The sequence below is a fragment of the Zosterops lateralis genome (genome assembly GCF_965231275.1).
Source record: "Zosterops lateralis genome assembly, chromosome: 2".
NCBI classification, from domain to species: Eukaryota; Metazoa; Chordata; class Aves; order Passeriformes; family Zosteropidae; genus Zosterops; species Zosterops lateralis.
In genome coordinates this window covers 65,439,899-65,458,659 of record NC_139763.1, presented here as the reverse complement: position 1 = coordinate 65,458,659, position 18,761 = coordinate 65,439,899, and the positions used below count along the sequence as shown (strand labels likewise).

At 37.7% G+C, this 18,761-nt stretch overlaps 1 protein-coding gene across 3 annotated transcripts in view; it reads left to right on the top strand.

The window, feature by feature from the left end:
* Positions 1-5,715: 5,715 nt before the first annotated feature.
* COG6 (component of oligomeric golgi complex 6) overlaps positions 5,716-18,761 on the top strand; it is a 53,037-nt gene continuing 39,991 nt past the window's right edge. For 2 of the 3 annotated variants that reach the window (XM_083855097.1, XM_083855096.1), the window contains exons 1-4: positions 5,716-5,852; positions 6,510-6,653; positions 6,976-7,047; positions 10,351-10,409. In XM_083855097.1, the coding sequence (XP_083711223.1) occupies positions 5,724-5,852; positions 6,510-6,653; positions 6,976-7,047; positions 10,351-10,409 (404 nt within the window). In that variant the 5' untranslated portion in view covers positions 5,716-5,723. Of the gene's footprint in view, positions 5,853-5,957; positions 6,064-6,509; positions 6,654-6,975; positions 7,048-10,350; positions 10,410-18,761 lie in introns of those variants that run through there. The other variant, XM_083855098.1, reaches the window with a different exon arrangement.

Genomic DNA, 18,761 nt, shown 5'->3' with positions numbered 1-18,761 from the left:
ACTGCGGTGACTGCAACCAGTGTCAACCATTAAGTAACAAGTTATTTTTATCCACAGCAGCTCTCCAGCATCTCTGAGGGTGATGGCATCTTGCCAGGGCTTTGGAAGCGCTGTGTGAGCTGACACACAAAGATGAATGGTTGAAGCAAGCCCAGAAGACACTCCTGAGTTGACTTTATAGAAAGAATCAAATCCAAATGTACCAGGTAGATTCACGCTGGAGTTGCTGAGAAGCTGTTTGGCCACGCTTCTGACAGATGTCTCAGAGTGCAACTTCTGGCATTTTGGAAACTTTTATTTCTCCTGAAGTAGCAATAAAGTTCCATTAAATTCACCCAAACAGAATTGTTATGAGCACTAGGAAAAGCTATTTATGACACCCATACCTGTAAAATTAGGTTGATGTTTTATTACTGCTATGAAAATTGCCATGATCATCAACATGCTTTTTGCAACTTTTACTAGCAGCATCCCTAAAGTGCTCTTTCACAAGACAATGGCTTCTGTGGTGAAGCTGGTTTTGCCTCATTTTTTTGCCTCAATTTTTGCCTCATGCTCTACTACTGTTTTTCCCCTCAAGAGCTCTGTGTGTTCTCATGGCTCCAGATACACTTTTGCCTGACAAAATTGTTAGCTGCCATTTAAAAGGGAGTTTCTACATGCCATGGGAGTTTCTAGATGTCCATGACCATATAATCTTGTCCGTTCTGTGCCGCTACAAATATTTGTGCAGGATTTGCAGGGCTAGCAGGGTGAGAATTCTATCCTCTTATGCAACTACATCCCAATCAAGAGCAATCAGATCCAACAGAACAGTTACTATCATTAAGGACTGTACTTGGCATAGTGACTATGGTAAAGAAATTGCCTGGAGCTGAGAGAAGCCTGTCATACTACCCTGCCTGTGTGGCAGAAGTATGTTTGTGTAGACACAAAAAGGGCAAGAGGGCAGAAGCTGTGTAATAGGAGTTTAAAAGGAGCTTTGGGAAATTCAAATAGGCTTCAAAACGCAGACAAGCCAGTTGATGCAATAAAAAAAGGAGGGGTAAAAGAAGGAGGCAAAAATGCACTTCATTCTACATTTATGCATCCCTTGTCCTACCAAGTGGAGCTATACTATCTTGGAGTCCTGTATGAATCCTCAATGACAGAAATACATGTTACATACCACACATCTTCAGTAACCTGAACTGTAAAAACCAAGTGACCATAGTGGTTGGGATCTGGGAATAACAAAAATGAAGTGAAGAACATCCATAGTTGATCACTAACTGGGGGGACTTAAGGAAATGCCTGAGTTTCCACTAAAGGATCACAAGAAGAGCCTGTTCACAAGAAAAGTCAAAGGAAAAAACGAAGAGACTTCACAGAGATCCATAAGACATGGACATTTGACCCACAGGTCTGGATTAAAACACAGCAGTTGGAGTCAAGGTTTGAAGCAGTTATGGTCTATGTCAAAACTTGTGTTGCTAATGTACTGACTCAAAAGGTATTTTTCTAATGCTTTCATTCTTGCAATTTATTAGATCTACCTTTGGCTCGTCACGATCCACGTCATGACCCTGTTGTGATCTCATAGAGGGCCTCTCATTGATCAGCTGATCTGAGGGCACTGCCCAGTAATTTAAGTATCATTCTGTAGATTTTCTTCGCTAGACATTAACCTCAGCTGAGATCAAGACATAATGAAGGGTATTGTTTCTTTGTCTGATGGTGAATAGTTGTAATTTTTGTTCAGTTGTTTGGGTTATTTTTATTTCACCTATAAAACAGAACACCTTCCAGAGCCTTCCAGAGACTTTTTGCCAGCAGGACGTGGACAGTCATTGCTTGAAGAGATAGGTCAGCAGGTCTGGAATACATGATTATCATGAGTTATGATGTGTTCTGCTTCTATTTTTTTTTTTTTTTTTTTTTTTTTTTGGCAAAAATATTCCTCTTTGTTGTTATATTGTTATTATAATGGTAAGAGTAATTGTCTATATTAGAGATCTGATCATCATGCTAGTGAGCATATGCAAAGGAAGATAAGCTTTATACTTCAGCCAGAGAGATGTGGTGTCACTAAGCTGATTCAGTTTGTCAGCCACAAGCAGATATTTGTTTGCATAGCTCCATGATCTAAACAATTTGTTTCTGGTTTTTTTCTTAGATGAAATTTGGGCCCTCACTGAAGTGAGTGGCAGTGCCATGACCAATGTAATTGACCTTGCCAGGGATGTGGCCACATAGTTCAGACAACCACTTCCTTAGAAAAGTCCTTTATTCTGTAGTGTTCTAGAATCAAATAAATTTAGACTAAACCCTATTAGTTTTGCTGATACAGTATTTCCCTTGAAATCAATGGTTGGGTTTTTTTAGCAGGAGATGAACAGGAAGATTTCATGGCTTTGGTATGTATTAAAGTGCACACTGTACTGCTAGTGTTATCTTTTCAGTGAGTTATAACAAACAGAAGTTTTATGGCTCCTCAGCCAGGTGGCTGATTCAGCATCACATATATTAGAGCCACTACTGCTGACTGTGAGGCACAACAATAAATCCTCAAGTGAGATAGCATGAGCTAACCTAAAACTTCAGAACTGTACATTCTTCTGGACCTTCAAGGGACACAGACAGGTTGCACTGCATGTTGCTGTCAGGGTGACCTTTGGCCAAATAATTTATATTTCCAAATTCCAGATGATGTCAACATTGCCTGAGCTTTTTAAAAAGCTGTTAGCTCTGGAAATAGATTGATTTGGTCTGGTGAAAGGATTCTATAATATTAACCTCTAAGAAAATTAATCATTAAAAAATCCAGCTCTAATTGACTTAAAGACACAGAACATTTTCCTGTGCTCCTGCCTATCAGTTGGATTTTGTAGTCCACCTTTAGCACAAAAAGACATCAAAATACTGGAGAAAAACAATGAATAATTTCATAGCAGAGAACTAGTGACGATTGTAAGGTGGTGGTGGATTTCTTTTGGGGTATCCTTTGTGCAGTGGAGTGCCTGGCAGAGCCAAGTTCCACTCACCTGATTGTCTATAGGGGCATCTATATAAAGGTCTGTAAACATTTTCACAGGGATGGCATAGCTGAGCAGTAATATATTGTTTCCAGCTTCCTTCAAATACTCTTCTTCACTGCAGGACCTGTAAATTGTATGCAAAATAGAATTGTCAAATTCTTTTTATCTATTATACTGTAAGAAAAATAGAACTAAATATGGACATTTCTTATATGACCTTTCACATCTCTGACTTCATAATGCTTCCCATTCCTATGTGCTCTGTGCATCATATTGAGGTAAGCTCCGCATTCGCATTAGTCCTTCCTTCCTTCCTTCCTTCCTTCCTTCCTTCCTTCCTGCCTTCCTGCCTTCCTGCCTTCCTGCCTTCCTTCCTCCCTCCCTCCCTCCCTCCCTCTCTCTCTCCCTCCCTTCTTTTAATGTATTCATACTTTTCCTTTTTCCTTCATCACAGAAGTCAGAAGTCTTCCTTTCTCACTCTCCTTTGCCTGTGACAACACTATAACAAGGGCTATTCCTTCTTCTTTGAGTTTAAGAAAATATCTTCTTTATGTCCTGCTTTGTCACTCCACTTTTGCCACAGGAGAGGGAAATACGTCCAGCCATGTCTTTGACTCCAGTCAACCTCTTCATCCACTTTAGCTTTATTACTTCTTACACTTTTGTGGAACAAATTCAGGTTACTACTACAAACCTTTTTTTTGTCTTTATCTTCAGAAAGTGCATGTACTCTCAAGCATTTTAAAGTACAGCAGCACTTACTAGCTTTGGGTATGTAGACAGCAGGTGACATTCCTGACCACACCTTGTTCTGCAGGCTGAACCGTGCTCCTGTCTGTACACCAAATGAGTGGTTTGTGAATGCTTTCACCAGCTGCTTAGCGGTAACAGCTGTCAAACAGTTTTGCTGTCTGAGAGGGGAAGGCCACAAAACCAGAAACCACCATAGTAAGGAACTAAGATAAGGAAATTAACAGAAAGCACCCTGTGCCAGACATTTCTTTACTGACACCTGTAGCTCTGCTGCTGTGTCAAGCTTGGTAAGGGAACCTGCAGTGGAGTAAATTGCACACACCACACAAGCTGTCTGCCATTGACACATAGAAACTGATAACTGAAATGAAAGTACCTTCTGACACTTACAGATCACAAAATCCCAAGGATTTTATCCCACAGTGTACATCCAATTGATTTAACAGGATGTTTGCCAGTGGGCAAGCAGTCTGGTAGGAATGTCATGCCAAATCCACCTTTGTGATACATACAAGCCATGGCACACCAGCTGAGTTCTAGATGGTGACTTCATTGCAGTCACATTTGCAATTTCATTTTAAAAAAATCTGTTTTGGAGTAAAATCTATCCTGAATTTTTTTTTTTTTTTTCGTATCAGAAAAAGAGAGGATTTCTTTTTATGGCTCCATCTAATATTCCGAACAGATGAACAAGATATAAGCACTAGTATCATCATACAAACACCTTTTAGACTTGTGAGAGGCAAAAAACCTGCTCCCTTGATTATTTCTTCTCATTTTTTCAAAAGAACACAGCATAGATAAATACATGCTGTTTCAAAACTCCATTGGTTCCTGTCAGCCCAATGTTTTACATTAGCTAGAAGCATTCTGGCACACAAAAAACATTCTTGAAGAAATGCACACCCATTAAGAAGCATCTGAAAACAGAACTGGTTGCTTCAAAAGAAAATGCATGTACCAACTAATAGAGAGAATTCTTTCTGGCTCCTTGTATGTTTGTGGTAGAACTTGTTGGACAAGACTTGGCAATGGTCGTGACTTATCTGACACTTGTGTTTCAGATGTCGGAGCCTTTCTGACTTCAAGGTGTGCCTTCATTCTGTCAACTCATCCATCAGGTTAACAACATTTGAAGTGTTGTTCAAACACAACTAACAACATCCAGCTTATAGGTGGGAGGGAATCTTACTAATAATAGGATTTTCTTGACATGCTTAAATATTAATTGCTTACACCTGTGATGACTGCAGGCTGTTTTATCTCTTCTGACATGGAGAAGGGAGATCCCGAGTCCTGGAAGCTTAGTCAGAAATAAAGGACATCTAGAAGGAGATAACATCAGTGTAATAGGGTGGATGAGAAACTCAGGAAAACAAGGTGCCTGAAACTGCTTAAAACCTTCTTGCTGACTAGCCAAGGGTAGACAACAAGGCACTGCATAGACTGTTCAGAAAAGCTGGCTTTTTATGTGGAGGATCCATGTGAGGAAGCAAACAAACGAACAAACAAAAATTAAATAGAAAAATATCCTATCACTGTCTCCAAGATTTCAAGGGCTCTGGTCATACAGTTTTTCCTTGAGGTAAATGACTCAAAAAGAACAAATCATTAATGAATAAACCCATTCAGAAGCTCAGTGCTCCACCTTGGGTATAAAGGCAATGTGTACTTGACTTGCTTGCAGATATTTTCAGGAAGGGTCTTCAGAAGAGCAAACCCTCTATCACCGACTCAAAATTATTTATTTAGTGAGTAAATTATTTTTTATTATTAATATTTTTATGTATATTTACTTTACGAATAAAAACAAACAAAGAAATAAACAGCGAAACGCCGAGTGCCGCCTTGCACCAGGCGAGGCCCGGCTCTAGGGCCGGAACCAAATGCTCGGGGCGCGTTTCCGCCGGAGCCGCTCCGTGGGCGCTGCTGGGGCCGGGGCAGGCCGCAGCCATGGCCGACACCGCCGCGCCGCCGCCGCCGCCCGCCGCCCCCGCCGCGGGGCTCCCCCCTGCCCCCGGCACCAACCCGCTGTCCCGCAAGCTCAACAAGATCCTGGAGACGCGCCTGGACAATGACAAGGTGGGTCGGGCGGCGGCGGAGGGATGGGGTGGGGGCCGGATGAGCCGTCAGGCCCCGACAGGCTCCGCGGCGGGGAGGCGAGTCCTGCGTACCCTCAGTTCCGCTGCGGAGCTGCGGGCGGCCCTTTGCGGCATTAATTATAAATAAAATTAGTTTCCGCTTCTCCGGCAACATGCCGCGCTCCTATTTTATCCCTTCAGATCGTAGGGAGGTTTGTATTACTTGCGTCGGAGGGCACTTCTCGAGCTTTTTGTAATTTAAATGTTTTCTTGCTGTGGATAGGTCATTCATTCACGGAAAGTAGTCTTATTGGTTAAAGCTACTGTAAAATTGTAGACAAAGTTTTCTGTTCTAAGAGAAGAAGAAAGATTCAGCAATTATTTTAGTTGTTTGCTAGCTGATGTGGAATGTGTTAAGGCAGCTTTTCTTCTAAAACCATTTATTAAATTTGCTTTATTTTTAATAAGACCATGAACTTGGGGTAGAGACTGTTTAACCTGCTTCTTTGTAACTGCATACGAACTGAATGGTTTTCTTCTAAAACCGTTTATTAGATTTGCTTTATTTTTAATAAAGCCGTGAACTTGAGGTACAGACTGTTTAACCTGCTTCTTTGTAACTGCAAACGAACTGAAGGTCCTTTATTTTATTTTGTAGGAAATGCTGGAAGCACTCAAGGCTCTCTCGACCTTTTTTGTGGAAAACAGTTTGCGCACCCGCAGGAACCTGCGCGGAGACATCGAGCGCCGAAGCTTGGCCATAAATGAGGAATTTGTGCACATATTCAAGCAAGTTAAAGAGGTAAGGTTTTTGCAGCACAGCTAGCTGTTTTGCAAGAGTACTGCTGTGTGATCTGGAGTTTAAAAAAAGGAAAAAGTATCAAGATTTTAAAGTAAAATCAAAGTAAAATTGTTTTATTTGTTGAAAGTGTTGCATTGGATGTTTCAAACAGATCCAAGTCTTGAGTGAATGTTGGTATTTAGTGGCGCATTACTCGGCGCTAACAGGGAGCCCAGAGCAACAATGTTCCTTGTAATTGGGGCATCTGATTGTACTGGGAAGCTGGGTCTGGACAGAGTGTCTCTGATTAAAAACACACTTACTGTTATTTGAACTTACTTAGGAACTTGAGAGCATAAATGAAGACGTGCAAGCAATGAGCAGCTGCTGTGAAGACATGTCGAGTCGTTTGAAGGTAATACATAAATGGGAGTGCTTTGAATATTTTTCTTTTTGAAAAGGACAAAGAGTTATTCTTGAGGATTAACAGCAACACCAAGATGTTTCCATGGGATGCATATTAGGTTACTTTAGGATATTAGTATGCTTCTTTTTACTTGTTTAGAAAATGTATCAAGGCAGTAATTTTAATTTCTTCCAAATTGCAGTTCAAAATGCAGCCATATACTTATTTTGAGAACAGTAGTGAGATACCCATGTGTATGTCAGTGGGGAGAAAATATTTTATTAGATTGGATGTGTATGAGATTTAAGAGTTAATTTGTGTATTTCCATTTAAAAAGGCTTTTGCATTGACTGTGTCTGTTGAGTTGTGCTCATATAAATACCTTGAGTATATTCATAAGAAGCTATCTGATAATTCAAAGAGAGAGACAAATCTGGTGTGCATCTTCAGTTTATTGGTTTTGTTTCTTAACAGTGTCTCAGAATGTTACAAAACAAAACCAATTCTGTTTCACTTAATCCTGAATCTGAAATATTCCTGTTGGGGCTGGGGAGTGTAGGAAGTTTGTGTTTTGTGGTGCATTGCTAAATCTGGCTCAGTTTTAGGGTACAAGTTCAAGATTCAATGCAGTGAAGAGTGTAAAGAGTTTATGGATGCTGAAGTGTGGATGTTGTTTTGCCCAAACAAACCTGTTCCCAATACAGCACATAAGTTATAGTATGCGAATAAAAATCCTTCACCAAAAAAATCCTATGAAAACAGTTGTTTTCCCCTCCATATGTGTGTGTGTGGATATTAGATGTCCTCCTACTTAGATAAATAGGTTTCACAGTCATTGTACAAATGCTTGTAGCTTGATGCACTTGTACCAAAAATGTGAGAGTACAGTGTAGCCAAACTGCAGTACTTTATTTCCAGTTTTAGAAGGAACTGGGTAATGTGCCTCAGAGGTCTCAGATCTCTTTGAACATTGTTAATGTGGATATATTCCCTAGTGCAGTTCAGGAACTGTTAGACTAAGCTCTTAGATGTGGAAATGAGTCAGGTGTCCATGCAGATTTTTGCTCTTTTCTATCTTTAGATCATGAAGTGTAACTATCCTCTGTGATATTTTTTTTTATTTCCCAGAGTAGAGCCACCCTGCAGAGATTTCTTTTTTTGTCAAAGCCAGTAGGTAGTTTTGTTCTGTGCCCCACAGGAGGTTTCCTTTAGAGCCCTGTAGAACTCATAACTTGTCTTGATTCAATCTGTATTTTCTTTGTATGAATGTAAAGCTAATAAGCTCATGAACTAGCACTCAGTGGTGACATACTCTCGTACTTCATCTGTAAGAGGACAGGAAGACTTGCAGGCATGGGCTCGAGCTGAATAAGAAGACAAAAATGAGCTAAGTAGAGCGAATAGAAGATACAAAGAGGAGGATTTGGGGCATATAATGCAGAAAAGTGTGCAAAGAGAGCAGTGTATTAAGAAAGCAGAACAAATGCAGGACATGAAAGGGAATATATTTGGATAAGCCAAAAAGCTTTTTAGCTTTGTTATTTTGTAAGTTTATAATACCATCTCATCCAAATAACCGTACATTGTCACATCTGATTTTAGGACAGTGACTTGATAAATATAGTGGCTGAAAGGGAGAGAAGGAGCAAGTGCTAAAAGGGAATTCAGTAGGGTTGAAGTATAATGAAATTGTTAACTAATACACTGAGGTAGGGAGGAAGAGAAAAATATTTCTGTTTTGGATATACAAGAAACATCAAATACCAACTTTCTGATTTTTCTAGCATGTCTGTCTCATTTCTGTCAGTTACCTTGTTTGGTTAGATGTAAACTCTTACATTTCAGACATAAAATATGACAATATTTGGCAGGTATTTGAATGCACATATGTAAGCACTGGCTTCCTGGTATATCCAGCTAGATTAAGAAAGAATGCTTTTCCTTCTTTTCTGCTGTCCTGCTGTTAGCATTGTTCATGGTAATCAGTTCTTCTGCCCAGAAAGTACTGGGAAGGAAGCAAATTTCTTCTTTTTTGTTTATTAAAATTTCCAATTAAATTGGACATGAATTGTTACAGTCCTACTTTCATTTTTCAAAGCATTCTTGTACCTTGACTGCTTCTCTGTTGTAACTAATGTAGTGGCAAATAGAAAGGCTGAAATGAATCAGTGTGTATAGATACTTTTGTTAAACCTCTCAGGGGTCTCAAGACTGGCATCTTCAATTTGGCCAGCTGCAATGTGGCTGTAATACAGTATTGAAATTACTCACACAGAATGTCTTTATTACTATTTCCACGTCTTCATTTGCAGTATTATTCTATACTGAATGCATTTTGATTATAGGATTTTTTTTTGTTAAATCATCTCAGTTTTTCTGCATAAAGGATCACTGGTGGCATCCAGTGTGAAGCTAAAAATTCCAGGTGTCTTTTAGCTTTCCACAGAGCAATAAGTTTCAGAACTCTTTTACTTCAGTTGCAGCAATCCTTTTAGTTATGTAGTTGCTGTCTGATGCAGAATTGTTTCCGCATGGATTCCCTTGCACTGCCATCACTCAATATTTAGGGCTGTGATGAAGCTCCTAAGTGAATTGCTCTTAGAATGGTAGAATCATTTAGATTGGGAAAGACTTCTGAGATCATTGAGTCCAACCCAGCACTGCCAAGTCCTCCACCGTCCCATATCCCTCAGTGCTACACCTGCACATCTTTTAAATACCTCCAGGTATGGTGACTCCACCACTTCCCTGGGCAGCCTGTTCCAGTGTCTGACCACCTTTTCAGTGAAGAATTTTTTCCTAATAATTGTCCTTGGTCCATGCAGCTCTGTAAGCTGTTGGTCTGTAGAGCTGGGCTTGCTTAGACTGGCAGAGCTGTGTTCATCACCTTTTCTAAAAAGTCTGGGTGGACGCTGCTACTGGGCAGTTTAGCAGCCCAAGGAATTTGTTTCATTTTTTTATTTTGTGGCACCAAACGATTTACAGTTGATGGGCAAACGAAATAATCATAACTATTTCTAGTATTTATAATGTTTCTCTATTAAATATAAATTAAAAATAAACTGTGTGAATATAAATGTATATAAACATGAAAATATATATGGATAAGGATAAAAATTCAAGGTTTTTTACTGCCTGGATATAGGGAGAGTAATGAATACTTGTTTCAAGGAGGCCTTTTGTTTCAAAGAGTATGCTCTTTAAATTGTTTATACTCAGAAAGTTTCAAAAGTATTACCTCTTTTAAAGATTTTTAATATAGTTGATATGTTTGTCTTTTTCACATGCTTAACAATTCTAATTGTATTCTAGGCAGCAAAGGAACAAACCCAGGACTTGATTGTAAAAACCACAAAACTCCAGGCAGAAAAGTATGTATACCACCTTATTGATTTGATAGAATTTTCTTTTAGATATAATTGACATTTTTATTTATGGCTTTGGGGTTTTTTTAAATGCTAGATGTGTTTTTAGCTCAATTGCACTCTTAGCTTATTGCTAAATGATCCAAAATGGTAAGGATGTGTATTAGTGTTTGTTTCAATAAAAATTGACTTCTTAGGGAAAACAGTCAGTTAGAGTGGTAGCACATGCTAAATATGGATATGCTTTGGCTAAAGACTGTTGATAATGTAAGTTATATTGTGTCATGGCAGATGTGAACCAACTCAATTTCTCATCAGTTTGACAGGCTTCTAGTTATTAATGCTCCATATCCAGTGGAAATCTCTTTTTCAGGGACTGTATGAGGGAATGCAAAGTTGGATTCTAACCTACTCTGCCATATTTAAAGCTGACTGTAAAATACAGGAGTGCTGTTTAATGAGCCTAGCACAGACCACTTTTGCCATTGGTTCTCCAGCCTCCTGTGGAAGAAAAGATTTGTGTTTTTCTCTTTTCAGTATTTCTATTCCTGAGAAGGGGATAATAGCCAATGACAGATTCAAGCAGTCTTTATTGGTTTTATGTCTAGGATGTATGATTTTATAGCTTCAGGTTTTCTCAGTGTAGAAGAACGAATCTCCTTGCTTTATGAGCTTTCTTCAGAAAATTATATACAGTTCACTGGAGGTTAGAAATAATTATTTTGCAGTAGTAAGTTTCTAGTAGAAATTATGGTTTTGGATAGCTCTTGGTGAGCTTTCAAAATCAATAGGTTTATAATACAAGCTTCAGTAGAAATGGATTGTGTCTGAATATGAAGTTGGAGTCTAATCTGTACATATTTTTAAACATTGAATGTAGAATAACTGCATAAAATGAAATGCTGGTTCATATAAAGTGAAGGATTTGGTAAATACACTTTAAGTAAGTGAGCAGAAGTCTTAGAAAATATATAATTTTGAATATGAGTATGTGAAGTAGTAGGACAGAGAAGTGGTCATATATTTTGTAGTTTCAGGAATCTGAAAGCTGCTTTGATTCCTTGTTCTGAAGAATGGGAGATACCAAGACCAGTCCCAAGTGGTGTATGTCTAACTGACCTTAAATTCCATTAAAGGAGATTATGCAGCCTGCACATCAGTACCCCTGCAATATAGACCTTACTTGCACTATAGTTTACTTAAAAGACTTTCTACTATTTCCTTTAAAAGACAGAACATCCCCCTAGTGTGAAGAGGAAAAATGTTTAGGAAATAGTCTGTCCTTCTAAGGGTCTGTGTTACCTTGGAGTGTGCATATAGGAAAAGGTTTGGAAGTTTATTTCTTAAGTAGGCCATGAAGTACCCATGAGCAGAAGCCAAAAAGTACTTGTGACTTTTGCAGTCTGATAGTTATGGAAGATTCATTCATAATACCATTCATTAGCAAAGTTGATTTTTTTTCCCCTGTCTAAATGTATGAAAAATTGTGAGGACTGTTTGGTTCCATTTGGGATGTTTTAGTCATTTGTCCTTTTAACTTGTTAAAGGACTGTTTGTTCTGATGCATTCCTTTGGTTTATATCAGGCACGTGAAGAGGCATCTGCTGCCAGATGTTGGGGGATTCTTGAACACCTGAAATCTTGCCTCTGAAAAAATACAGGTCTTAAATTGCTAATGCCTTCAACCTGATGTGACAGTTTTTAGCAAACAAATGAGTAAATGGTGAAACTGGAGCGATATGGCTTGTCTGTCCTCTGAGGGTTGTCCTAAAATGCTGTCTGGTTGAAATGCAGAGGTGAAAACTGGACTTGTTCTATTATGTTCTTCTATTAAGCTTAGCATTTATGTGATTTACTTTAGCTGACCATGTTTTTGTAGCAGGAAGAATGTTAGGATTTTATTAAATGATCCAAAACTGAAGGGAGACTGTAAACTTTCAGATTTCATGCATTTATGGTAACTAGGAATTTAGATTATTTTCCTTTTTTGCAGTACTTGAAAAGGAATGGCTGTCTCAGTGGCTCTTTGTGGGTACTAGGTTTTTTATATTAAGTAATTTTGGCATTGTATTATCATCTATATAATTAGTTGTAGTTCAAGATGGTTTTCAGTTTCCAAAGCTTCTTACCTGAACTCTTGATGATTATCCTAGTCTCTCAGATTTGTGGTGTGAAGGTAGAGCTGCCCACCTGGAGTTCCCTGTAGGTAGTCCTGATGAGCACTTTGGATTTCCTGTATTGATGAAATGTGTGAATTTAAGACATCTGGGTAAATAGTTGGGATAGAAAATTAGATGTTTGTCACAGACTTAGGTTAAAACTTCTTCATTCTTCAGTTTTTGCTTTGCAACATTTTCTTTCTTATTACTCAGTTTGTGAGCTTTAGACCTGCTTTGGCATAAATGCTAAATATAGGCACTTGCATAGATAACAGATTTTAAAAGTAATTAATGCAATTGCATTTTTATATTTATGAATATGTCAGAGTTGGTGCATTTCTTTGGTCAATTAGGTTGCTTATTCTGAGTTTATTCTGTGAAGTCTAGTTGAAACTACTGTATATCAGAAAGAGTTTTCTTTTATATTATTTAAATTATGATATTTGCTTAGCATAGGAACTAGGATTTTTTTTTCCTTTTTTCTTTAAAACTGAGACTTATGGTAGCTTAATAGAACCATGTAGTGTGAAATAAAGTAGTCCAGACATCCAACCTATCTCTTCATAACAAAAATATTTTGCTTCTCAGTAACACAGACTCTTGAATAGAGTGTTCATTTTAATGTATTTCACAACAAACTTCTATAATGAAGAAAACCTGAGTTAGTTAATTTAGACAATTTCTGGTAATTGTTAAAAATCCGCTTCCATTTCAGTTGTCTTCAGTAGATTTGTGTACTTCTACTTGAGCACACCAATATGGCTTTCAGGTTGCATTAGGTTTTTATGTATAGTAATGAGGAGATTACTTTATTTCCAAACAATGAACATCTGTTGTGCTTTAAAAGATGTGGGTTGGTGTAATTGCTATTTCTAGTAGGCTGACAGAAAAAAGTTCTTGCTCCTTGAAGTGAGATTTTAATAATAACTTCCTCTGACTTGTTGGTTCTCTGGTTCTCTTGTTATACTTGACTCCAGTTTTGTTGGTTGGTGGGTTTTTTTGTTTGTTTATTTGTTTTGGGGGAATTTGGTTGGGTTTTTTGGTGTGAGTCTAAAAATTTACTATACTGAACTACTTCACCTTGTATAGGAAATAAGCATTTCAGAGTTCAATAATTCTCTCACCAGAGAAATAACTTGTTTAGTTCCAAATACTCGGTGCAGAATGCCAGAAGACTGGCTTCATAGTAACTCTACCAGCCAATTTAAAAAGTAAGATGTTGTGCAAGATGTTGTGGTGTTTTTGAGGTTAGCCACAAGTTGCAGTCATCAGTGTTACAAATGAGAAGAGAGACTAGAAGGTAATACTTGCAATATTAATTCTTATAAAATTAAGTAAGAGCAGTTATGTAAGTGTATGTGTATGCTCAGGGGCTTCACTGAAAATAAGTCTGCAGAAATATAAAAGTTGTTGAGAGCTAGAATTAGTGTTCTAGAAGTAAAAACCACAATACTCTGAAAACTGTTACGAAAGATTGGAAATGGCTCAGATATTTCTTGAGCCAGGCTACGGGTTCAGAGCTTTTGTGGAGATTATGCACTTTGAACACCTTTACAAACTGTCTTATTTTGCTACCCTCTCTTAATTGTGTTCTTAAATAGAGCAAAATCTGTGTTTTGGTGTCAGAATAATTGTTAGTTATATCGATTCCAAAAAAGCCATTTACATAGCCCTGGGATTGTTTTACTTTTTAAAATACAATTAAATATGATTCCCAGACAGGAATGTAGGGATGTACTTCAGCTTGTTTTAATTGAATTACATTACATTCAGGCTTGATCTTTATTTAAAAAACAACAAACACCATTCTTAGAATGTAGTCAATTATTTGACTGTCACCTCTGTGATCAGTACAAGCTTAGAAGTCTTAGGAAAAATGTTTCTAAGTGAACATCTGCTTCAGTAGTGCTACACTACTGATCTCTCATCCTTGTCTCTTGGTGGTGCCTTTTTCCTTTTCTAACAAATACCTTTTTTGCCATAGTCAATTTGGAAATGATGCAGGAAGTTCAGCACATTTGTAGCAGGTTAGAGAGGTTTGGTTTTATCAGCTTGTGCTAAGAAAAGTGGTGGCCTGGTGCTTTGATAAGATGTGTTTCATATATTGGCCTTTTGAAACTTGTATTTACATTTATTCCCATGAATGTGCTTCATGAGAAACAGTGATTACTTAAACTTAATTATAGTTCCATGTGGGAGAGGGTGAATACTTGAAATTCTGAGGCTTATTTTCTATCCTGATTTGTACCAAAGTGAAGCATAGGTGACAAGCAGAGGAACAAAACCAGCTGAAATGGATCTGAAAGAACTTGTCACATTCTAGCCATGACCAGCAGACAACATGCAAAGGCTTCTTTTCTTGCCAGCTTTTCTTCCTGGCAACTGTTGAAACGTGAAGCACTCTTGGTCAGTATGAAATGAGGTGTGGTTTTACAGGTCAAGAAACTTTCACCAGAAGTGCAGAGTCAGTTCTGACTGATGTTTGGCTGATCTGCTCTGAGCTCTTCACTGGAAATTGATTTTGGTTTTATTGTTTTCCTACTATCTGATTTAGTTCTCCTTTTGCTGCAGCTTAAGCTCATTTGTTTTGATCTTATTCCAGGTGGATGTAGAGAACAGTGTGTCATTTTCATGCCTTTGGCAACATTTTTGAATTTGATGGCAAATTTGAAGCAAGACTAAGCAGGCCCCTTTCAAATGGCTTTATATCACATTTTATAAGATATAAACTGAAGATACCAGTCTATTTGGTATGGAAATATCAAATATCATCTCAACAAGATGGAAAATAATGTGTTCATTGGAAATAGACTCCTTTCACTGAACTTAATCTCTGTGCACAATTTATAAACCATGGATCATGGATCTTAACCATTGCCAAACACTGATTTACTGTGTGTATTTGTATATCTATATCTGTATATATCACATGATTGCTGCAGAGCTCTGCATATGAAAATTTTGTCAAAAATATTCTGTAGATGCATGCCCATCAGACTTAGAGGAAGCCTTATCAGTAAAAAAGTAGAAAATGATTGAATTACTCGAATTTATTTACAACATGTAAACTTTTATTCTAGTGTTTGGTAATCTGGTAAGACTTTAATCATTTCAGTGCAGATGTGTTGCCTAACTTTTGATTTAGCCTTTTCTATTTTTCACCATTTATTTTTATCACAGAATGTATGAGATGGCAGGGCTACAGCATTGCAGGCTGTCTTTAGATAGCTGTTACAGATAGGAGAAACCTTCTAAGTTGAAGTCCACTCTCCTGCTGCCACCTTTTATTTGCATGATGACTTTGGTAAAATCAACTGTTCAACACATAACTAGTGTGTTATTTTTGAATGTTGTGTGTGTTGCTATTCATGAACACTTAGTCCAAAAGCTCATTCTTTCCAGTAAAAGCCTTTCCCTGATTTCCAACCTAATTATTGGATATAAATTGACTATTTTCTCATTTTGTCCTTTGTCTTAAGAACTGCCTTCATCTCCTGTGATAAATTAGTTTTTCCATTCCCATGGTCATCCTGCTAGCTGTGGTCTAATGGGAATCCATTGTTCTTTCACACAGATGATCAAGATTGTGATGTGTTTTCCAGATGAGGTCTCACTAAAGCCTTCTTTACTATTACTGCTATTTTCTTGTATCCTGGAAACATTAGACAATTCACTGGGATTTAAAGTCTTCCTATTTTTTAATTAAGGAGAATAATTCTCTATTATATTTTATGATGGAATGGGTCTCTGAATACTTCCTCACAGTATTTCAGTTCTACTTCAGTAAGAGATGTTTGACAGATAAAATGCAAAACAAAACATTTCTTTTCAGCATTTACAAATGCATTTTTGCACCTGTACTTACTCTTAAGAATGGTTTTCGAATTGCTTGTGTGTAAATGTTTTATTACATAATCTTGTATATTTACCTTTCACATGACAGAAAAATAATTTTGCAGCTTTATACAACTCTTTTAAAGATGATTATTTACTTATGAGTTAGAAATACTCCATTGTCCTGAGGCTTTAAAAATGTGTTGAATCCTCAGTACCCAAAATTGAAAGTAATTTCAGAATGACTGCTCTGATTCATCCTAGGTCTAAGAAACTAGCAGATTTTTATGGTGTATGTGGTGGCAAGATAAAGTTAAGATTTGGAAAAGTCTGCTTCTTCTCCATCTTATTTTTGAGCTGTCTAGGTGATAATCCTAACAAACAGTGCACATTTGTATTTGGTTCAAGGGAAAAGTGCATGAAGTGCATAGTTTTCCCAGCCTTTTGAGTTCTCTTGCAAAAGAATTATGTCTCCCTGGTAACAATTAAAACTGGAGAAATTGCTCTTTGTTGGAATCCTGTCGTTTGCCCAAGTTCTAAATTCTACCAACACTTGGTACTTCCCCTTTTGCATCAGTGCAGGGTTCCCATAAGCTGTTAGCTTTGTTGTTTTATACTGGATTAGCTTTGCTAAAAGAAAAAAAAATTAGGATAACAAAATGGTATGGCCTTTCCTGAGCTGTGCTGCACTGCTTAGAATTTAGAAATTACTATATCTACAGAAAGGCCAGTGGGTCTTGAAATGTCCAATTGCCTGCACACAAGTACTGACTGCTGTGTGCTGTATGTAGACAGCCTTACACTGGCTTTTGTTGTTACCTGCATTGTGTTTTGTTATGCACTTACTGTAGTGAAATGATTATAGCAACCTTGAGTAGCACTTTAATCCACTGCCCTGCCTTCATAAGATAGATTAAATTCTAGTTAAGTAAGTTAGCTTGTGTGTGAAGAAATAAATACATAAATATATATAGAGAAAAAAAAATGAATACAGATGTGAGTGTAATGGTCTCAGTAATACTGTACACTGCCATGCATATGTCAAATGTATATACAATTTACATGTTTTGTTCCTGATCCATCATCTAGGATATAGGGTCTCTTTCTTGTGCAGATTGATATCAAAGGCAACTTTCACAGTCATCTCAAGCAGAACTGGCTCACCTGGGCTCTGAAACTGCGTAGCTCTTTGAAATCCTGTGTGCTTTTTAAAGAGCCCAACAGAAACAGCTTTATCAAAATTCAGACACACGCTTTTGTTTAGGAGAGATCTTTGTCACCACTTCCCAGTCACTATCTTGACTGAAGTGGATGAAACATTGCTGCCACCTTGAGGTTGTTATCTTGTGAGTACATTGTGTAGCTTAGTTTGCCCAGCGTGGTTGAGTTTAACGTATTGACTCTATTTTATAAAAGTTAATTATTGGGAGTGCACAGAGTCCATCAGTGTGCAGTTGTGCCAGGCCTTAGCCTGAGACACAACCAGGGATGGGAATGGCTTTAAAGCACAGTGTTTGATCAAACCTTGTTCTCCATAGCAGCAAAAATGGAGGGAGAACTTTGAAGAGTGAGGACTTATAGAAAGAGAGATACTGATTAGCAAGATTGTTTAAGATGGTGTTGTTCCATTCCCCTTCCACTGTGTTGGAAAATGCAAGGATTTTTCATGGATGCATCTGCCTGTATAGTAGGTTAAATCATCCTCCATCACTCCTGTTCCTTCCCTGAGAAATGTTTGGCTTCATGGAGACCCAAAATTTGTAATTGTAGAGTTTACTTAGAGAAAATTAAATAGGTTGATTTTCAGCATTGCAAAACTCTCAGTGTAAAGGTAAAATAATTATATTTGCCTAGGACACCAGTGAAACCTGAATTATCAATTCAAAATATGGTATTAAAGCATAGGAGTTTTTTGTTTTCCTTTTTGATTAGGTCTCTTCTGTGTAACTTAGAAGTATTGGCTTGCTTTCCACTTTGATTTTCATAGATGTTACTGTTAAAGTACTGTTGGATTTTATATTACTCTCCCTCTCACTGTTCAATGTGTTAGAGTATTGACAATTGCAGAACGTTCAATCTGATCTCTAAAAGAATTTGTGGAACTGCAGGATGGGAAAGTCATCCATGTCTACATGGGAAGCCAGTTTTCCATACTTAGTAGCTGAATGAAGTTTGGCCATTAGCTGGGTAGTAGAGAAGGAGTAAATTAGTGAAAGCTTAACTTTTCAAGCTTGGATCTTGCAAGGCAATGTAATTATACAGTATATAGAAGTACACTTGCCTGTCTTACCACCCTTTAATAACAATGTATTTTTCTTGTAGTTACTGTATCACATTGAAAGATGAAATTATCTTAAAGGAATTG